The following is a 22,982-nucleotide window of genomic DNA, read 5'->3' as shown; positions in this document are numbered from 1 at the left end:
AGGAAATGTGGTCTAACCATGACTGTGTAATAAGACCGTTGGTCTAACTATGCGGTTAAATAAAGTATTGCAATTTCAAGGTTAGAGTGAAGAAATTGTCACAGTTTGTTGGCAAATCTGGCAACCTCCGATTGGACCACAAAACACAACTAACGGAAATACGTCTTAACTAAGATTTCACAGTAAAAGCATCTCAGCCATGAGATGACTCGTTTGAATCATATAAATTGAATCTGGAGCATATATGCCGTGTCCCGCTTCCACGTTTGCACAATTTATAATTTCACCATAACAGTAAACTTGTTTCAGGAAAATAATTTACGGCTGAACTGCAACACACTTTTTACTTTGACACGTCGTTCGTGTGTTTCCGGGTGAGGAGGACAGGAAAGAGGTACGACTGTCATTTAATTTTAACAACGGTCTGTTTTCACCTTTATAAAGCGTGTGTTTTGTCATTACTATAATAGCACAACGACAAGGAACGTTTTTACACATATCTCTACAAGTAAGGCGTTTCGTTGTTGATTTCAAAACCACTATTTGAATGTAGAAACTGACAACGTCCCTAGCTTAGCCATTAGCATGTTGGCTAACCGGTTTGCATGTGGAGGATGATGATGATGTGAACGAATTTGGCATCATATCTGGTTACAGATTGACCTACACACTACACGGTTACTTCAGCTAACTAGCTAAATGTGCTATTGTCACGGGGTGTTTGGTAATATTTACGCCTTATTTCTTTGTATGATATTTTCCATTTGTAATTACCATGTAATTTTAATTTCAGCCGGCGTGTTGACGAAATGTTCTCATGACAGTCCGATATGTTGTTGCTTAACAGCCGCTGATAAGGCTATCATTACTGATTAAGTGACTGAGTCCCACGGTGTCTTGTCATGTCCTCTCGATCAGTCGGAAGTGAAACCTCAGAGGGGAGCACACTGTCGAATGAGAGACACCAACTTGTCATTTTCTTTCGTCCTAGACTGCCTGACCTGCTAAACCTTGACTGACATGGCAGCCAATGGAGCAAGCTGTGAACAGCCTCAGAAACGTGCAGGAGCAAAAGAGAAACAGAATGGAAAGTCTGCAGGTTAGTTTTGTCACATTTGTTAGTTAAATGTACGGCAGGGAAGTTAACACTCATCTCTAAACTGTGCCAGTAACGTTGGGTTGTGAAATGACTGATGACACGGAATGATAACTACAGCCACATGGTGTGAACAAGTCATAAAACAAACCTGATCCATTTGAGGTTACTTTCAGTTTTCAAGGCTACAAACAACTTGGCCTACAGTAGAACAAGAACAGACCCAGATGCCTCATGTGTCATGTATTTAGCATCACCTATTCAACAGGATGCAATAATTGATGTAGAAACAAGTATTACAGTATGCGAGGGTGATTGTCATTTTGTCTGCTCTCCAGACTCCTCGGTAAGAGAGAGGCGACAGAGAGATAAGGAGGAACGCCTGTCTCTGGTGGTATGGAAGAGGCCTGTCACCACACTACATTATTTCCTCCTGGAGACCCTCATCAAGCTAAAGGAGTGGACGTTTAAGTAAGGAGTTAAACAGGTTTTTCTAAACAGGTTTACAGGATGTTTGTGCAAACATGTTCTTGTGTCTTTGTTTTTCTTGCGACTCTGTAGTGTTCTCCAGTTGGTGAAGCAGACATACCCTGAGACCTAAACAATTATATAAGAAAAGGAATTTCTGTGTCCCTGAGAAGCTGGAGTTGTAAAGCTTATAGTGAACATAATTTTACACCATCGATGGATTAAAGATATTTACCTGAAAAGCAGTGATTAAAACTCAGTAGGGAATCCCCTATGTAGGGCATTTGTGAAGTCATGTCCCTCCAATAAAATGTAACGATAAGAAACGTGTCACTTTTTTCTTCTGTTTGTATGTGTGGAACTTGTTTCATTACCAACATTTTGTTTTCTCACCTTTCTGCTAGGCTTTGGCAACGGCGAGGCATAGTGTTCTTATTATTGGTGTTATGTTCTCTGTTCTCCGTCGCCTACTCCACTGAAGGAGCACACCAACAAGTAAGGCTTGACTGATTTGTTTTTTCAGTGATGTTAATAATCAACGCCATTGCTCCATCACCCGCCTGTTTAAAGGTTAATGATAAGTCACTCTTTACCCAACCCTGAAAACCTTTAGAAAAGAAAGCTCAGGTTGGGAGATAATGACGTATGCCCTGTTGTGAAGTAACCCTTGATCACACAGTCGGTTGACTGAAAGTTTTGTTGAGAAATTCCTCTGTGCAGTGGTCTGTTACAGTTCAGTTAAAGCATTGCCAGTTTTTTGTAATGGTGAACTAATATTCAACCCACTGCAGCTAATTTATACTACATGATGATATTATATGCAAATAAAATCTTCCCCTTTGAAAAACAGCTGACATTTATCAAAAGTTTAGGAAAAAAGGTGTTCTTTTGGACACATTCATACCATGACTACAACTGAGAGTATAACTGCATCCTCTTTTATTGTACTTTTTTACTAAAGTATGTTGAGTACCTGGAGAAGAAGTTCCTATGGTGTGCCTACTGGGTAGGCCTTGGGATCCTGTCCTCAGTGGGCCTTGGGACTGGCCTGCATACTTTCCTCCTTTATCTGGTAAGAGCATCCATTTCTTTGATTTAGCTTAACTTTCAAACAGAGACATTCCCAAACAGGGAAAGATGATTATTTATAGTTGGAATAAACCTCTTAAAGTGTAAACCCTAACCCTGGACATTTTTTCAATGTTCACGCATTCCTAGCATTTCCCTGTAGTACTACTGTTGGCACCATTATTGCAAAGACTGCGTTACCACATGGTTACCTTTAGCAGCCAGGCTACTGTCCAAAGCAAAAAAACATCTGTAAGAATCCCAATTTGACCTAGAAACCCTTATCTCAGTGCTATGATAAAGCAGATCACAACACCCATTTGTATTAATAAGAAGGCAGGCTTACTGATCTAATATGAAGAATGTCGGTTTTGAACCGTCTCAAGTCCTGGTGGTAAGAGGAAACGCATATCAATGGGGGAACAGATGGGGGAACACCAGAGCGCTCTCCATAGAGTGAATGGCCGTCTGTTCAATCTTGTTTTACCTCTGTTTCTATCACTCTCCCTCTTCACCTTCTTTGCCTCCTCTATCAGTGGGGTTCTTTTTCTTTTGCAGTGTAGAGTTTTCTCAGTTATTCCAGTCGTTCCTGTTATCTGGGGATAGTGACCTGGAAAAACAATGCCTCTTCCTGTTTGGTTGTGTAATAGTAGACAGCTTCCTTTATGCTGTAATTCAAACCTTTGTTTATCCAGGAAAAACCCAGCTCACTAGCAGATGAAATAGCATAGTTATCGTGAAGCTTATAGGGAACCAATCTATGTGTGGATGGTGTCATTTTTATACAGATATTACACTGTGCAATCAGTATTTACTTCAGAATAATAAGTTAAAGCAAAAAAGTTGTTTATTGCCAGTTTAAAATTAGTCAAACTTTCAAATTGGAGAGAAAGCCATCTCACTCTGTGGGCAGCTGGCCCTTTTTAAAATGAGCAACATAGCAAAATACACACGTGAGAAAAAAGAAAACTATCACTGTGCTGGCTCTTTATACATTTTACCTCAACTTGAGGTTGATGAAAAGGTTTCCCTAGTTGAGCGTCTTGAAATCTATTTTCAATGAGCAGCATGAAACTATTATGGCAGAAAAAAGTAACAGGAAATGTCTGTCAGTGGTAAAGTAATTCAGTTCTCAGCCTTCACATACCTTCATTTACATATTTCTGGGAAAAACTACCTCAGCTGGCCCCCATGCGACCTATATCTCAACAGTCAAAAGGCTGCAATATGATAATGGCTGTAGAGAGACGCTGTTAACCATCTTTATCTGGTCGGCTGTGCTCAGCATGGGTCAAAATGTCCTCTGTGTATCTACAATATGCAGGCTGTTTTAATGTCTCATTCACCACAAGCTATTTTCTTCTAGATATGCCTCTAGAGTTCAAAGCATTTCTGCAAAGCCCATGTGTGTCTATTCCTGTGGCTGCCAGATGATGGCGTCATACTCAACCGTCACATTCATTGTCCTCTGCTTCTTCAAACTCGTTCCATTTTGTCACCCATCTGTCTAAGGCTAACCAAAAGTGAAGTGTAATTTTTCCCTGACAGGCAGTCACAGAATGACTGTCTGACTGAGTCACCAACACGTGTGTCATTTGTCTTGGTTGTGGTAAAAAGGAGAACATAGCGAAATGAAAGAGAGGAAGAAATTCTGCGCCATAGTCGGCTTTAGGCTGATGATGTGGCTTCTGTTCTGTAGGACTAGTGCAGATGTGGGTCAGCTGAGTCAGCTATTTCCATCATAATGAAATAATGGGAAAAGATGTAACTGTGACCTTCCTGTTTTTCAGTGCTGATGCACACTCCTTTCTATTAATGCTTTACAGCTCACCATGTGTTTGTTGTTTCACCGTCTAGCAGGCTTCAGTTACTTTATATACTATGACCAACAATAATGCCGTTGTAATGGTGGCTTGTACTGTATCTTGTGTCTGTGCACTCTTGTGCCTCCATTGTGTATCATAATACTGAGAAGGAGTGACATCATCCTCTCTCCCCTCTCTGTGTGAGGGAGGTTCGTCATCTCCACCATATGGAACAACCTGGCATCTGTTAAAACAGCTTTTCTCATTCATTTTTCACAATTACCAGCTATTACTGTTGAAACAGAGACTATTTTAATAACCGTTTTTACTGACAACAACCTTATCATCTGAGGCTCATCTGATAGCTTATATCTTGTGTTACTCAACCCGACATGGCACGCTTTGAAATGATTCAAATTCCCATCAGAAACACTGTGTCTAGACAATAAAATGGAAATCAGTTATTCCCAAATTTGATTGGTTCCTAATACAGTCTGAGATAATCATTTTTTCTTTTTCTACTTTATATTACAACATAGAATTGTTTTGTTTGGGCATTTAGGAAAATCCTTTCTTTCGAAATCTATGAAGATCATACTAGAGCCTTATTTGGACAGAACTAGTTGTTTCCTCTTGCAATACTTAATTATCGATACATGCTCGAACCAGATTCCCCTGCCAATTTAACTTACCAGGGTCACTACTTCATATGTCCTTGTGTTGTAAACTTCTGTAAACTTAATTTGCCTAAATTTACCACTAAGCTAAGACTCTCTGCACTTTTTTATACATTGTCTCATCTCAGTTTATGTCAGTTTCTGTTAAAGTAACACCCCAATGCAGTGAATAAACACATAATCCCTGCACTTTGCCTTCTTAGGAGTATTTCGTATTCTTCAGTTGGACAGATATAATGATTAATATGAACATTTGGTTCAGCTCACTTGTCTTCCCTCAGTTATTCTCCGTTACACCTCCTGCTATCTGTCCAAAGATAGCAGTCCAGGCATCCTTTATCTTATTCCCCTCTAGTTTATATTCCATCATCCTTTGTTGGAGCCTCTGCTTTCCAGTGGCTTCTGTATTAGATACACTTATGCCCTATAAAACCTCTCCCTACCCCATGTAATAATAAAGGCATGCGTTTTACTCAGAGCAGCCTTCAGGTTGCTGTTAATCCAGGGTGTGGGTGTTCAAGCAACAGCATACCTCTCTGATGAGAATGATGTTGTCCGTAGAAAGGTTGATACATGGAGTGATACAGTCTGTCAAGCTGCCAACATCCCTGTTATGTGACAACTTCTGCTTGTCCTGATCAGCTGCTTCCAGAGCATCAAGCAAAGCATCCCTAAACTCCTGTGAACATTTCACATTTTTTCACAGAAAGGTAAAAGCCCTCTCCACATTGCTGACCACATGATGTAAGCTCTGTGCTCATAAGGAGACGATTTTCTGCTTCTCACTAAAAATTAGTAAGTGTTCACAGAGCAGCACCACCTATCACTGCTGCCGACTCAGTGTTGATGTCAGCCATGGACAGGAAACTCCCGGTTTTAAGCTAGAAGGAAAAAAAGACATGTCCCACCAGCAGTGTTATACTGTGAGTTTACTTCAAGCCTGAAGCATTAATAGATAGTCCCATAGAGAGGATGAGATCACTGTGCTCAAGGGAAAGGGGATTCACACACCAGTATGATCTTATGATTCATCAAGATGTTTTTTGAGGTCATTGCCATGTTTCTAAGTGCTGGATTCTAGTCCTAATACTGTGGTTAAAATAAGAGAAAATACTTGCTTAGAAACTGTTGCTTTTACTTGTAGCTTTGTATTTTTGATCAGATCACCAATCATTTAAAGCTTCTGTCAGTTTTAAAACGTTCTTTCATCCCTCCCTTTGGTCTAGAACAGGATATCTGGACTATTGTTGTCCAGTTTCTCATGAATTTTGTTTGTTACTAATTTGGAAACTACACACCACTGTCGGGTCAAAATTAAACCTCAACCGACACAAGGTATTTCGAAAGCTAATTCTTGGATTTCCTTGAAATTAGCTGTTGTATTTTTGGTCACACCCAGGAAAACAAACCTGAAGAATTTCCTCTTGCGCCATCCATAGGTCAAAATATAAATGCAGATTGCTGTGAAATTTGTTGAGCTCACTCATGCTTCTAATAGGATTAACAATTTTAATTACCCTATGGCCTTTTCTGTTGTGTCAGCTTCCCAATAACGTTTACATATTTAGACTCATTACTGGTAAGGCTCTAAAAACTGTAACAATTCTGAGTTAGTCCATCCAACACTTGGTTGTAGAGCTGTGCAGCTTCAAGGATCCTTTAACAGCCTTGTTAAACTTGACTTTTCATGTTTTAATTTGATGACTACTTGATGAAATCCACTTGCTGAAAAGTTACTCGTCAAAGAAGTTATTTATCTGCCCTGTATGCAAAGAGTCCTGCTCTGCTCACTTAAGTGAACAAAGAAGTTCACTGCAGGGCCACTGTATTGCCTGTCTGATGGGAATTGGGTTTCAGAGTTTGAATCACAGCTTAGTTTTTTCTTGTTAACACTGACTTGTTCTGTCATGAAGAAATGCGGTTAAGCGAAGTTGTGTTTGGTTTGAAACAGACTGTGTTTTGTAAACTAAAGAAGTCTCCTGTGTGCTCATACAGCAGAGTGGGGTGGAGAGCAGTCACAGTCATCACAGACTAATTGTGTGCTGTCAATCTACTGTCAGTGTTTCCTGTATCACCTTAAAGGAGGCATAATGGAGTAGCTGTGTTGTAGTTACAGGTGGGCTAACTGTTATTGAGGCCAGGTGGCTCGGCCTAACCAGGCATCTTCACAATGATAAATGATGACATACCTGCCTGTCAGAGAGACTGTGACTCAGCTGCTGCTGGTGTGTGTCTGTACCTGTGGGCAGACGAGCTGTGTTTAACCATGCGAGAGCAGGTTAAATTTAACACAAAGGCTTATGTAGTGCTGTGCAATATAATCATACATTATTGTTTAAGGTTTTACTGTTATTAATACTTATATACACTTGGTTGTCAATTTATTAGGTACACTTAGCTAAAATTATCCCAGTCTGACACAACAGCTCGGCAGTTAATGCTACCTTTTAAGAAGGTTATCATGTCCAGTGTTTGTTGAAACTGTGTTGATTCAACTGTTTGGTCATTTTGAAGACTGCAAATGCTGTTGATTTGTGTTGCGTTATCCTGAGAAGTGTTTCTAACAGCATGTTTACATCAATGAGGGTAGACTAAATCATATAAATACCCGTCATTCCAATGCAGTTCAACAGCGCCACAAACTAAAGCCTCCAAAATAATCAAAAAGTTGAGTCAGCACCTTTCTAAAACAATTTCAACAAACACCGATCATCAGGCTTCCTACTGATCCTTGAAATCCTTAAAAGTTTGGTCTGCTGATATTTATATACGTAACGTTACTACATACACCACATTCAGCTCCCTGCATGTGTCTCCCACCGTTTTCTGCCATCAATGTAACACAGTATCATTGAAAATTGTTCAAACATTCGAGCCTTGCTCTCTTTCTCTTTGTTTCTCTCTTGATTTCTTTCTTACCTTCTTGTTTGTGAGCCTCTGTAAAGTCTGCTAGTTCTCATGTAAAAACCTTTAACCATGTCTCAAACATTGCCCCGTTCTTTCCTCGATTTTAATGAGTTGGGCCAGTAAAATCCCTGGAAAGTCCTTGAATCTGATATTTGATAAGGTGTGGGAACCCTGCAACATTATAACCTTAATGAAGGCAGGATTTATCGCAGGTCTGTTGTAGTAGATTGCATTAGTTTTAGCTGAGTGTACAGTACCTAATGATAAACTGGTACAATGTATTGTAAGTAAATAATTAGAGGGGAATATTTAACCTTTCTCTATTTAAAATGCCTGCTGCTGTCAAGAATACTTCTTTAATCTTGGATGTAATATTTAAGGCAATAACCACAACTGCAATATATAAAAAATTCTAAAAGATCCTTTTACCTGTGACAATTGCATTGTATATTTTGTGTCTCAGTGCTCAGGTCTCCTAAGCATGTCCCAAGTGTTTCATGACACACGTTGGATAAACTGATGGAATGTGCCAGTATATATCCCAGTCGTTTCCAGTCCATTAAAACAGCTCATCTCCATTCTCCATTCTCCATCTCTCTCTTAGGGTCCTCACATAGCATCAGTTACCCTGGCAGCATACGAGTGTGGCTCCACAGACTTCCCAGAGCCTCCATACCCAGACCACATTGTCTGTCCTCAAGGTGGAGGTTTGGAGGGAAGTGTCTCCCTCCTCTCAATCATGTCTAAGGTCCGCCTGGAGGCCTGCATGTGGGTGAGTATTGGTTTGAATAAAGAGACAATGCAGTGGTCCACTCTGAAAAATGGCAGGAATGTTTTGCACTGCCAGCAGTGGGTGGCCCATTGTGAGAGCTGGAACGTAGTCCAAGAGTTGAGACTCACTCCTTTCATGTTTTAATGTTTGTAGAACTTAAAAAGCTTCACTTGTGTCTTGCATTGAGCCAAAGTATGCATTACGTTACACAGAGCAGTTGGGTGTACCAAATTCAGAAGTCCAGGGTGGCATGAATAGTTGCCTGTGTGTGAATGTGGGAAATAAATAAGTGCTGACATGGAACATTTTAAATTGTGTTGTCGTAGGGGGCGGGCACTGCCATCGGAGAGCTGCCTCCGTATTTCATGGCCAGAGCGGCTCGTCAGTCAGGAGCTGATCCAGATGATGAAGACTATGAGGAGTTTGAGGAGATGCTGGAGCAGGCCGAGGGCGCTCAGGTCAGAGTTACACACACACACACAAACACATCTAAAATGACACCCTAATGTATGGTGTATAATTTTTCACTTCAATCAGTTTAAGGCAACTTGTTATATTTAGTGATGAAGGCAGCCTAGACTCAAACCCACTGAAAATTGAAGTATCTATTCCTTAGTTTAGTTCCATGTTAGCATTGGTGTTGATACTTTGCCAAGACGATATGATCATATCTGATATGGCCTCATCTTTATAATGTACAACTGACCATGGAGCCACTGTCCAGTGATTGGTCTTAAAGTGCCATGTGACTTCAGTGAAGCCCCTCCCTCCTTCATTTCCAGTAAATCTGTCTGTACGTGGGTGAGTCACCCTGAGCACAGCTCCCCCTTTAATCATCCCTCGGGCTTCGCTCTCTCTTCCTCCCTCCTTCCCTCTTTTCACCGACCTCTAATTTGAATGACAGACAGCTCTGTCAGGAACAAAGTTCACATGACTGGCGTCGGCTAAGCACAGATGCTGAGTCAGCAGATCAGAAATCAGAGTATTGAGTTCATTGTCTCCATCATCTATCCTCACTTCACTGGTTCTCAGCTGAACGGACTGAGGAAGCCAACCTCACATCACATGTCTTTCATCATGTATTCAGGATGTATCCACACGTGCATTGGTCATAGGTTTTCAAAGCAACAATCTCACACACGAGTCAGAAGTACTTGGAACACATGGTTCAATGGGAATGAATGTCACACAAAATATGATTAAAGTACAGCACTTAGAGGTGTGCATTCCCAAGTCAAGCAAGACATGAGAAAGAAGAGTGACCAAGAGAATTTAAATCGACAGTCGAGGGTCGAGCATAAGCATAAAAATGTAGTAGTAGTAGTAGTAGTGTTATTTAATGCAATTTGAAAATAATTTTCAATAAATTATTATTATTTGTTTTTATTGGCATTGAGTACAATGAGCTAAAAGTACTTTGCACCACTGGCACAGAATGAGATACAGTGAAACAAACAAACAAACAAAAATGAATCAGAACTTAACATTTGTAAACCCCAATGCTGCTTCTATTGTTGTTTTTTTCTACATGAGAGAAACTAAATTCTGAATAAAAAATATGCCCCTGAAAATAATTTTTAATTGTGGAGACTTCCAAGAAGAAACTGTAATTTAAATGGCTTTCAAAATGATCATTGATGCGATGCCAGCTTTTGAAACCACCTCTTAATCTCCCTCCTGCACCGGCTGTGATCTTCACCATGTAACCACAAACATTTCACCCCACAGGGATGGAGATGGGATCAAAAGATTCACGGCATTTCTCTACCACACAGTTTTCAGTTGTAATGCCAATAACGTCATCAAACTAAAAAAAAAATTCAGTGCTCAGAAATAGCAGGTATTTGACCACAGTACTCTCACCAAGGCTTCTTGTAATAACATTGCAGACAACACTTTTGTTTGGTTAAAAACCAGACATCTGCGAACAAGTCCAGCATGGTTATTTTAAGAAAAGAATAAAAGGGTAATATGTGTTTAGAGACACCATGTGTGTTTTTAAATTGTGTTGCAGTCTGGTATAGCAGATTTTACAAACCATGGGTTTTGAAAGGCAAATTTAGAATTTTAACTTACTACCTACTTAAATACTACCCATTCACATCTGTTTTAAGTAATGTGTGTTTAAATTGTTTTTTTTTTAAATTTGTTTGCAGGATTTTGTCACAAGAGCAAAACTGGGAGTCCAGCATATGGTGCAGAAAGTGGGATTCTTTGGGATCTTGGCTTGTGCCTCTGTAAGTTTATTTATTGGAGGGTGTTTATAATGTCCCTGATCATCAATGATATTGCAGTCTTCAGAAAGTATATGTCACTTTGGATGCAAATTTAAATAGTAGGAAATTAACCTGTAACCTCACATAGCTGAAACAAGGGTAATTTCTAAGACTATGAATCAGTAATATCTGATGTGTGTGTGTTTCAGATCCCTAATCCTCTTTTCGACCTGGCTGGAATTACTTGCGGCCATTTCATGGTTCCCTTCTGGACCTTTTTTGGAGCAACTCTAATTGGGAAAGCCATCATCAAGATGCATATACAGGTCTGTAACTCCGCTAAAATTTTTCTCAGAGGTGGTTAGAAACTAGCAAACAACCAGTTCACCTGAAATGACAATACGGTTTTCCCCTTTTAACACAAACCATACAGGCACATACCATACTAGCAGCAGCATGGCTTCCACTATGATTCAACTTTTGTTTCATGTCATCACAATTCTCTGTCCACATTGTAATAATGCATCTCACAGAATCTCTCTTTAGGAAAAAAAGTGTATGCACCACTGACTGATTCACTTTGAACAGTCCCCACAACCTCAAAACGTGTGGGAGAGCCAAGATCATGAGTTGGTGACTGTGAGAAACTCCTAATTGTGCACTTTTAGTTAACTCTTTCTGACGGAGCTCCGATTCACAGGGGATTCCTTATTCTGGTTTTAGCTTTGAAATGTATCCAGACTGTATAAACAGCCTCCAGATGAAAGGAGGGCAGCTTTTAAGAAGCCTTTTAACAAGAGTTTGGATTTTTAAAAATCCACTGGATCACAAAAAACTTGTTAATTACGGAGTGTATTGTTGAGTCTGCCACACCAGTGACTAATAGAAGCCTATGTAAGGAGAGGCCATCTGTGTCTGTGAGTGAGTCGCTCAGTATCTTAACAAACTAAACCTATCCATCTCTTGGTGGTACCAGCCAGTGATCTCACTCTGAGACCTTTCAGACAAAAGGGGGCCCGGAACGCAGCGGGGGTTATGGAGGATGTAGAGTGGACATGGGAAGGTAGAGAGAAGGAAATTGAGCAGACGGTAAGAGGCTGCGGGGGGGATTGTTTAACTTACATTTTGTTCCTTGAATCTATCGGACATCACGTGTCATATCCTGTCTGATTTGGTCCAGGGGGCCAGTGTGTCATGCTGTTTAAAGCTGATCAGTTTCAGGACTAGAGAAGAATATTGCGGTTTGGCCCCCCCACTTTGGCGCTTTGCAAACCACACAAAGCCCCTTGCAGCCCAAAATTTAGCTTACTGCCAGGTTTGAGTTTTGTAATTAGTGTGTCTGTGGACGGTGGCAGATGTGGCCTCAATTTCCCACAGCTGTGCCGCTAAAATTGTATGTCTTAAAATATGTTTTTCATATCTTAGAGATGTTTTGTAAATTATCTGTTCCTTTTTAATGTTTCTCTTTTCTTAAATGTTTTAGAAAATATCTCTATAAATATTTTTGTGTTTGTTGTATCCCTCTGATTATGATCAGAAAGACATGATTTTTAAATTTTATTCATTTCTCTCCTTTTTTCCTGCAGAAACTATTTGTAATCATTACCTTCAGCAAGCACATAGTGGAGCAAATGGTGTCACTCATTGGGTAAGTGTCTGTCTGTCTTGACGTGTACTCTGTGTGTGGTGTGTGTGTGAGAAAGAGCGAGAGACTGCATTAATCAGGTACTTTGTGGAGTCATTGTTTTTCCCCTGCTTTTGTGGTTGGCAACGCATTCGTAAACATTTGATTGGGGATCCTGTATGAATAAATGCTTTCACTGCTGTGAACGTGCATGCATTTACCATTTTTTCCACACAAAGGTTCTTCTTTCCTCCTCTGAAAATGCAATCCATGTCTGCAGCATTGGTGGTCAGGCGTGTGCGGTCCCATCCGAACATGTTGATCTGACTCACCAAGTTCAGCTTTGACTGAAAGAATTACCCCAGTCAGGCGGGAAACGCAATCATAGAGAAGAAAAGAGTGTCTATGGCTGCGTGTCATTAGTTAATCAATAGATTTACAGGAAAAATACCCAGTTTTGGTCTTGACTAAAGTTTAAAAAAATAAAATAAAATAGACACAGATTTGGTATTAATTGTGAGTCAAGTCATGAATTGTTAGTAGCCAAAATGTTAAAAAAGTCAATAGTTCAGTCAGATTTCATGCTGATTTCATTTTTGGGATTCTCCTAACATGTCCATTGGAGCTGCAAAGTTGTTGTTTTTTTTTTGTTTTTTTTTATCTCTTGGCAGTTAAATGATCCCTTACACATTTGTAATGTTACCCAAATCTTTGGTCATCATGACTGTTCTGTTTCTCTTTATTTGTGCTAAAAGTCCTGGTTCTTTCCCATGAAAGTCAGCTGGCCCTCTGTGACTCGCTATGATGAGTCCAGTCAGTGCTTCAGTGCTGATACAGGATGTTTTTTTGGCAGTTGCTTTGTGTATATTCACATGTGCTTGCATGTAAAGTGGGAGAGATAACAAGAATGAGTCAGACAAATCTAGTTAGGTTTATTTGAAATCAGCAATTACCCACTTCCCCTTTGGTCTTTGTTTAGTAAATTGTGTCTTCTTTTTTTGCTTAGTCTTGTCAAGTCTAGACTACATGTTTATGTCCTGAGAATTTAATTTCTGCAGTGGGAACGCTGCGAGTGTGTCTATAGCCCTGCAGTATATTTTCTCTTCATGGTAATAAGTTTCACATCATGTAGAGTTTCCTTTGAACTGAACCACTGCTGACCGGTGATTAAAAACAACACCAACGCCTCTATATGACATGAATTGATAAAATGGTATCCATTATGATTGGCCCCCCGGTGAGCTCATCTACACTACCTAATAAGGACATGAGCACGCCCTGATTAGATAGCTTTCCACCCAGAAGGCAGCAATGGTGGTAAAGGTGATGACATCATGTCGACTCACTTCCTGGTTGAAGGGGCTGACACAGGCTCCTATAGAGAGAGAAGTAGTATAAAAGGAGGGCTGAAGAGTTTGTGCTTCATTCCTCTCTGCTGCCTGCTTCTGCTCACAGCACCGAGTAGAGGAGGTGGAGGCTCCTGGATAGGGCCCACATGTAGGATGGGGCCTTCAGCAGCTCTAACAAAGGATGCTGGGTGACTGGTGGATCAGTGAGGACCTCTGGTAGTGTTCAGGGAAAGAGGGGACCTCATGAACTGCTCTTTGAGGCTCTTATAGGGAATAAGTGTTCAGAGTCTAAAGCCTCAGTTTTGGGCTCCATGTAGGAAAGCTGCTGAAAGGGTAAGTGGATTAATGTTCTTCCTCTCTTCTCTTTTCTTTGCCACTCTGTGTGGATGTGGATATCAGGTCTGTGCCCAAAGTGGGACCATCACTCCAGAAGCCCTTCAGTCAGTACCTGGAAGCACAGAGGAACAAGCTGCACCACGCTGGGGGAAGTGCACCAGCGGTAAGAGCAATACATTATTTTACTATGGACCACTTTCATGCCACTGTTCTAATGTGAGCTTCACTGATGTAATTATTTGCTAAGATTAACAACTATATGTAAGCCAGCTTTTTGTCATACTGTAGACTTTAACTGAAACACAGGAAAGGTTTTATTCAGAGCAGGCCAGAACTGTTCCCTGACTCTCCATAAATCTTAAAACACTTGGAGCAGAATGAAAAATAACAACATCAGATTGGGAAGATTTTTTAGTATAACCCAGCTGATACTTGTTTTAAGGTTTATAGTGATATTTTAGAGGTTAATAATTGCTTCAAAAACATTTTTATAAAGATCCTGAATTTGAGTTAGGAAGGAATTCTGATGATATGTACTGAAAAATATCAAAAGCTTTCTGCTGGGCAAATGTAACTGAGAAACTATTTGTAAGTTGCCTCAAACACATCTTTGGCATTTTTGTATTTATCAGCCTATGTGCCAATACTAATATATTTGTGATAAGCTAGTGTCTGTGAATTTTATCAGTCTAGCTGTAGTTATTGGCTACTGGAAAAGTACAGCTACTTATATTAATCAAGCTGTTATCTACTGTTAACATTAAACACCAACTATTTTGATAACCGATTTAATCTGTTGAATCATCATATTCTGATTTCAGCTTCCTAAATGTGAAATATTTTCTGGTTTCTTCACTCCGCTATGACATTAAACTGAAATATAGACATTTATGGCCCAAACAACTACTAGATTAATCAAGAAAATAATCGAGGGATTAATTGACAATGAAAATAATCATTAGTTGCAGGCAGCCCTACTGAAAAATATGAACAGCATGGTTCAGCATTTTGAAAGTTGTCTATATAATTAAACTTTCTGCCAACCATGTCATATATGTAGGATGGTGCCAACAATATTCACAAAATAATTTATTTTATATTTATTGCCTGTTTGATGCTAATTAATAGCATATGCACCCTGCTTTTGGCTTCCCAGGATGAGAACTGGCTGTCGTGGGTTTTCGAGAAGGTGGTGCTGGTCATGGTCTGCTACTTTGTCATCTCCATCGTCAACTCCATGGCTCAGAGCTACTCCAAGCGCCTGCAGCAGCAGAGGCACTCGGAGGAGAAAACCAAGTGATGACGAGACAAAGCGGTACAAACATCCAAGTGACTGTGTTTCTGCTGCTGCTGCTGAGAGCCCTCCGCTCAGCCCCAGCCACTCACAACAAACCTCACCCCCCCCATCCATTCTCAGAGGCTCAACGCTCAAAACAACCAGGCACTATTTGTCGGTGTGTGTGTGCTTTTGAGGATGTATGTGCTGTTTTACCGTTTGTCCCTCTTCTTCAGGTTTTGTAGTTCTTCCTCTCATCTCACTCTCTAGGCATATGTAGTGCGATTGGTACTATTGCTGATCTTAACATGTTACTTTAAGTTTAACCCATTCATTGACCTCAGAAGTTTAAGCAGCGGTTTGGTGGTGACTGCTGTGTACGGGCAGTGCCCATCAGATGCTATGCCTTATGCAAGACGGGAAGGTCCAACTTCCTTTGAATATAGTTCTTGACTTATAAACTTGATTTTTATTTAATTTTGTAACATTTATGGATGGATGGATCATGATGTGTTTGTACAGTGTGCTGCCAAGATAACTTCTATGGATGGTCTTTTTTTTCAGGGTTTAATTATCCTCATGTTTTTGTCCTGTTAAACAGTTGAGACCAACTTGTCTTTTTTTTGTTTCTGGAATCGTGAGTTTAAAATGGTGAGAAAAAAAGCAATATCTACTTAAAACGGTGTGGTATTGATGGTTTGCACATTGTGTAAATATCTTAATCTTTTTGACAGTATGCACAGATGTATTTCTATTCTAATGGTCTGTGTGGACATGAGTTAACTTGAACCAAAAGAAAAGAAAAAAAGATATCATTTGTAAAGTGGCATTGTACTCTCAGCTAACTAGTCCCATTTCTATTCTGTACATTTAGGTTGAACCTTGGATCAGATCATATATAAAACATGTAAATCATGGCACTTGTTTCCAAGTCTGAGTCTGTCGGGTTTATTTTGTGTTCTTTTGTTGAAGACTAACTTTTAATTGTTCATCCTGAGAAGTTGTGCTGTGATCTTGTGCTGTTTAAGAATTGTTGTAATGTTTTTTAACCATCATGACAGAGCTAATGCTTAATTTTCTTAGAAATGATCATCTTTAAGGTAAGTGAACAGCTCAGTACTCAGTAAGTTTACTACTTTTTAGTAATTCTTAGAAGAAGACTTGCGTTATGTCAGTAATTCAGACTTTACAATCTGACTACCTTCCCCCCCCTCCCTGCGCTGGGGACCTGCCTGAAACATACTGGGCAGATTCTGGTGAACTCAACTTCATGCATAGAGGTCCCCTTCTATCCCCTGTCCTTGACACAACTTTCCCACCCCATCAGCTAGCTTATCAGACTGGTGTTGGCTGTTAAATTAGCACGGCAACAGCGGTCTGTAGGCTGGCTGAAGTTGTGGGCTTTCAGCATTTCAGTTGTGCTGCTTGGTTCATGCCAAGACTCAACCTCAACTGGTGCATTTGTGGATACGACAACCTGTCTTTAGCGACTCTGATTCTATGCCGATCACTGCAGTTCTGGAAAATACTACAATGTAAAATTAATTAACAATAAAGCGATGAAAAGTATGTTGACTGGTGCCCTTGTCACTTTTCTTTATGCACTGCTGCTGTTTCTAATAATTGCTTAACACAATTACATTTTCAAACTATACAAACTCCAGTTGATACAATCACAAGGTGCATTTATTCTGGAGCTTTCCAAAGTATTTTTCACAGCACTTAAAGTCCAGTCTGTTGGATTTAGTGGCATCTAGCTGTGAGGTTGCAACCAGCTGAATACCCCTCTCCTCAGTCCCCTTCTGAGTGTGTAGGAGAACCTACCTTGGTTGCTAAAACCATGATAAACCCTCTTTTCAAGTCAGTGTTGGGGTTTATACGTTCTGCTCTACCATAGAAACATGACCGACTTCATGGAAGAGGACTGACTCCCTGTATAGATATAAAAGGCTCATTCTGAGGTTAAAAAACATTTTTATTTTCAAGTGGTTATATGCTAATAAAATCATAATAATGAATATAAAATTCCATTTCTGCCAACAAATCACCCTTAATCAACACACTACCTTTTTTAAGGCTTTTCGTCTATTTTGGTTTGAAATGATGAGTCAGTTTGTTCTTGGCCTTGAAACAGCAGTTTACAAAACAATCAGTCCATAAAAATATCATTTAATTTAATAAAGTAGCTTAAAGAGGCACTAACTGTGTGTCCCGATGATATTTTGAGTGTTAGGTCACCTCAGTCCTTCCCCCTGCAGATGTTGAGGAATGTATTAAGCTTTCTGTAAAGAGATTTCTTTTTACATCCCACATAGTGACGCTCTCTCTCGTCTACATAGAGTCCAAAGGCAAGGAGGTGCTTGTTAGTGTTTCCCTTGTCTAGCCCAGTTGCCTGTAGCTGGAGATGACTTGCTCAAGAGATGTAAAGCTGTCTAGAAAGTCCTCTTCTGTGAACCCAAATTTAATGTACTGATGGACGTAGGCCCTGCGGCAGGAGAACAAAATGAGAAAGGAAAATGAGTGAAAGACATTCAGTGCAGAAAAAACAACTTAAAGGTATTACTTATTAAGATATATACATATTCCCACAGTTGTCATACTTTTTGGACCCACTTTTTCCTAAAACTCATTCAGGCATGTCTCTGATAAAAATGTCTGACTCACTTGGATGCAAACATATTCCAGGCTTTTCCCACCATGTTATCCAGAGGTCTGAGCAGAGCCTGACTGTTACTGACCAGCGTGGCAGATTTCTCATACTTAAACGGCACTGGGGATTTCCACAAGTTGAAAGCTTCGTGAGGTGAGAGCCAGGAGGTGTACAGAGCTGGATCCTCAAAGCCACCTGTGGACAGGAGAAGATCATTTGCATGGAAAGCTGTTGATGCTATTGCCTTTCTCTGTGTTACACGCGTCACACAAACCTCTTCTTCTCGACTTCCACAGATTCATTTCGGGTGAAATCAGTGAGGAATTAAAGCATTATTTCACCCAGTTGGTCAATTTATTTTTCAATAGTAACATCAATACATTTCTCTGACCTGTCTCTGCGCTGTACACGTCTTTCCCTCTCAGTATGAGCAGGTTGGCCAGAGAGGTGTTAAAGCCGGCTCCTGTGACACTCCTGGTCCGCTCTGAGCCTGAAGGTGGACGCACCTGCCAGTCGATACCTGACACAGGACAAGAAAGGATCCTCAGAAGTGCTTTATGATTTAATCTGTAACGGGATCCCACTTTCAAGCCATAATATGACTTAATAAACATGCTATGATCCTTGCCTTCCTCCATCTTGGTGTTGGAGATGAGCATCTGTCGCAGGTGTTTGAGCAGGCCCGGCCAGCTGAACGTGCTGTAGGCTACGGAGGCACTGGGCATCTGAGGGATGCTACTCACGCTGAGCAGCTTGTACTCTGGGTGGCATGCGAGGGCGCTCAACAGCTCACCTGACAGACAGAGACGTGACCGTATACGTAATGAGATAATGATGATGATGATGATGATGAATTGACTTAAATATTTTTAGACTCTTCTAAACCAGGAGATGGGTGTGTGTGTTGGCGTCTCCCACCTAGAGGATTTCTGCTGTAGACTCCGTAGGAGTCAGTGGTGAGCGCGGGCTGCAGGACGCCGCCCAGCTGCTGAGCGATGACGCTGTTGATGTCGCTGAAGGAGATGTCTTTGAGATTGAGCAGCTGACTGCAGATCTTGTGCACCGTGTCGTTCTCGTGCACCAGGATGGCGTCCGACAGCTGGTAGAGATGAGCCAGCGACAGCACGGAGTTGTAGTTCTGGACGATCACCTGAAAGGTCAAGGAGAAAGATTTAATAGAATGTTATTCTGGACTAACATTTAAGACTAGCCCCTCGACAGCAGACCCCGTACCTCCCCCGTCCCGTACGGCCAGGTGAGGTGGTTGACGATGAAGGACTTGGGGTAGATGTCTCGGAGACACTGAGTGACGTAGGTACCGACCCCAGAGCCGGTTCCCCCCGCCACACTCATCATAGCCATGAGCCCGGCCAGTCTGTCACAGCGCTCCACCTCTCGCCTCACCAGCTCCTCCACCGCGTCTCTGTGACGAGGGCCGTGCACACAGAACCTAATGTGACACAAGAGGCACATCAACAGCTTTTCTTCCCCTTCACCTCCATTGATTTCTAAGCACAGTGCGTCCTGTATTTGTGTTGTGTCTGTAGAAAATAAACATAATCACAATATAGTTACATTTGACATGTTTAAAGCATGAAAGTTCATTCTCAATCTTGGAAACATTTTTATGTTTAAACAATCCCAACTCAAGGTCCACTTATTAGCTTTTTATTGTCAGACCACTTTTTCTAAGGTCAAGAATGACCTTTGATGAGGCAATTGATTGATTAGTGGGGCAACAGAAAATGAATCGCTGCTGTTGGGGTACAACAACATTTTAGTTATTAGAACCAGTAGTTATAATAATGGAACTTTGTTTACATTTGGTTACTATAGCATATGATCATTATCTTTGCTAATGATTATTTCGGACAGCGGTATGCAGTCGCCGGTTTGTATTATGTTACGTTTTTAATCATAAAGACAGAATAAAATGACAATTACAAATCAGCTAATACACATACACACCACACATTCAAAAACAAAACAGCAACAAAAAACAAAAACAAAATCAGAGATAAATACACCAGAGTTTCAGCCTTAAAAAAAACATTTGTCGAAGAATGGCGCACCTGAACACCACACAGCAGGACTTCAGCTAAGAAACAGGAGAATTTAAATATCTAATAACTGAGCCCCAGATACTTTTAGATTTCTTATATTGCTTTGGAGCCTCTCAAGAGGAAATGCATCCCTGCATAGCCATTTTTTTTATTTATACTTTATTATATTAATCTATTGGGGGGGTGGGGGTGGGGCGTTTTGAGCATATATCCCCCCTAATACATATTATAGTTGCAGCCCTGCATTTCAGCAATTTCACGAGAAAAGAAACGGTTGCTTCAGATCTCTCCAATGTGAGAATTTGATGCTTTAAATGCATAAATGACAGGAAAACTTTATATCTATGGGTTTTGGAAAGTTGGTCACACCACAACAAGACATTTGAAGACATGATCCTGACTTGATCCCTCAGAATAGTGCTGTGGATAAAATCCTATCAGCAAGTCCATCTTTATGACAACTGAGCAAACTAACTGTAGTTTGAAAGATCTGGAAAAGGAAGCTAGTAAGTGGACCTTGAGTTGGGATTGATGTGACAGTGTTTAGCTTCTCTTCACTGTGACGCTCCTGTTGCTACAACAGCAGTCTTACCCATTAGCCCAGTTGTTTCCAGAGCCCTGCTTCTGGCTGAAGGAGGAACTTTCTCCATACCTCCACCTGCCAGATTTTGCAGCCTTGCTCATACTCTGGTTGATCACTTTGGACTCCATGTCAACCAGCACCGCCCTGGCTTCCAGGTCTGGTTAATGAAGGACACGACAGGTGAACAGGTGTGCAGCACAGACAGACAGACAGACAGGAAACACACGTATTGGATCCAGAGGTGGTGTCCTACCTCCATGTGCGGTTTGGTGGAAGAATCGCTCACAGCTGGCTGAGCGGTACACTTTCCTCTGGCCCTCGTGAGCATCGCTGCAGATGATGTCGAACAGCTCGTGACCCACCTGGTTACCGCACTGACCGAGCTGTACCGTCACGACGGACATCGTTTCCGGAAGGATCGATGGTTTTCAGATTAAAGTGTGAGAGCAGGCAGTCTGAAGCACACCGGTGAATTCATGCTGAGAGTCAGCTGTTTCATGACTGTGTCCGAGGACATGTCAGTGTGTATGAAAGTGTGTGAAAGCGTCTGCCGCCATGAAAACTGGGAACGGCATTTCCGGCTCAAACTGTCAAAACTTTCAAAGTAAAGGTCCCATTCACATGTACTTTCTTCTTCTTCTTCTTCTTCTTCTTCTTCTTCTTCTTCTTCGTTGTTGTTTTAAGGCAGTTGGCATCCTTTGAGTTGCATTACTGCCTCCCTCTGGCTCAATTCATCCCTGGGTCTTCAGTTGTTCAACATACTTTTAACTAGTCCAGTTGTTTTCTTCCCTCCAACTGTCCCCATGTCCCAGCAGATCCCTAAAATCTGTCCCTGTTCTTCCCAGTCTCCTTACATTTCTCCTCTCTCTTTGACATAATGCCTACAAGAGATCAGGACAGGCTCCACTGTGTCTACTTCCTCACATAGCTCACCATGTCCAGTTTGGTACTTTCCTATAATAAAAAGTGTATTGTTCAGCTTGCTGTGTCCAGTTCTATAATAACTTGTTCCCGTCGGTCGGCTTCACTGTATCTTGTTGATCCTACTTTGTTTTGTATTTTGTGTAAATGTCTGCCCTTAGTTGCTCTGTCCCAGTATTGTTACCATTGTTTAATTACTCCCTTCCAGACCTGAGTGTGCTGGTATCCACATGTTTTTCCCCTTCCTGATAATTCTTGAATTAATTAACATTACCTCATAGAGTATATCTTGATGGTTATTGCTTGATCCTGTTTTACTGCTGGTTAATGCTGAGACTGAGTCACTGCTGATTAGTATACTGTTTGCTGTTATCTGTTCTGCCCACTCCAGTGCTAACAGAATTGTGATAAACATGCATCTACATTTAAATGTAATCTAATCTGGTTGCTGGGAATCACCACTGCAGCCCCTGTAGCCTCTGTTAGTGGGTCCTTTGATTTCTGGTCCCATGGGCCACAACACAGTTGGTCCGAAGTTTATTTTGTCAACTTTCATTTGTTCAGCTATGTTCTTTCCTTACCCATCCAAAGCTTGATTTCTGTGCTTTTTCTCTTAGTTGGGTGACATTCTTTAGGACCCTTTAGATTAACCCAGCGATTGGCCATCAGGTGTTTCCTACGGATCCACAGTGGCATTATATATACACAGTGGAGATATCTCAATTGCCACACGTTCAACCTCATTTCTAACCTCAGTATTTCTATAGGCAATGCCCTCCTTCACAAAGGCTTTTCAGTCATGCCTGATTGCCACATAACCTTTTATCATAAACTCCAGCCCTGGCTTGAGCCACGACTCCTGGACGAATATCAGGTCTGGTTTTTCCTTCTGGCTATATGTGAACTGTTTAAAATCTTGTCCATTTGCTATCAGGCTTCTTGTGTTCCACTGGGGGATTAAAATTGCTATTAATAACCAATACACTGTGCTTCTCAACTTGCTCGTTCACTTAGTTCATCTATGATTTCCTCCCATCGTATACCTCTTATATCCAGATGGTGAACTGCTGCTTTAACTGCTACCTGAATTCTTTATTTCTGCTGTTGCATTTATAACTCCTGCAATAAATGTTACCATCTTCTTTTTCGCTACCAAAATCTTCTTTTCAAC

General features: G+C 40.9%; 2 protein-coding genes across 4 annotated transcripts; one reads left to right on the top strand and one right to left on the bottom strand.

The window, feature by feature from the left end:
- Positions 1–322: 322 nt before the first annotated feature.
- vmp1 (vacuole membrane protein 1) lies at positions 323–16,511 on the top strand. Of its 3 annotated transcripts, none has more exons than XM_073487847.1 (12): positions 323–394; positions 992–1,099; positions 1,435–1,567; positions 1,969–2,059; positions 2,526–2,636; positions 8,626–8,793; positions 9,120–9,251; positions 10,950–11,030; positions 11,219–11,335; positions 12,596–12,657; positions 14,382–14,481; positions 15,475–16,511. In XM_073487847.1, exons 2-12 carry the CDS (start codon positions 1,021–1,023, stop codon positions 15,616–15,618), a joined length of 1,218 nt encoding a protein of 405 aa, XP_073343948.1. In that variant the 5' UTR covers positions 323–394; positions 992–1,020; the 3' UTR covers positions 15,619–16,511. The 3 variants fall into 3 exon arrangements, with proteins under 3 accessions (XP_073343948.1, XP_073343931.1, XP_073343940.1); XM_073487830.1 differs by lacking the exon at positions 323–394 and adding an exon at positions 423–508; XM_073487839.1 differs by lacking the exon at positions 323–394 and adding an exon at positions 637–724.
- Positions 16,512–17,161: 650 nt separating this feature from the next.
- On the bottom strand, positions 17,162–21,476 carry tubd1 (tubulin, delta 1). Its single transcript, XM_073486810.1, has 8 exons — positions 21,144–21,476; positions 20,900–21,047; positions 19,478–19,694; positions 19,163–19,394; positions 18,873–19,037; positions 18,636–18,764; positions 18,259–18,439; positions 17,162–18,079 (listed from the first exon to the last, which is right to left on the bottom strand). The coding sequence occupies exons 1-8, from the start codon at positions 21,292–21,294 to the stop codon at positions 17,974–17,976; spliced, it is 1,329 nt and encodes a 442-aa protein (XP_073342911.1). The 5' UTR covers positions 21,295–21,476; the 3' UTR covers positions 17,162–17,973.
- Between the last annotated feature and the right edge of the window lie 1,506 nt (positions 21,477–22,982).

The sequence above is a fragment of the Pagrus major genome, chromosome 2, assembly GCF_040436345.1.
Source record: "Pagrus major chromosome 2, Pma_NU_1.0".
NCBI lineage: Eukaryota > Metazoa > Chordata > Actinopteri > Spariformes > Sparidae > Pagrus > Pagrus major.
Note: the sequence above shows the minus strand (reverse complement) of the source record. Positions and strands in the feature narration are given on the sequence as shown.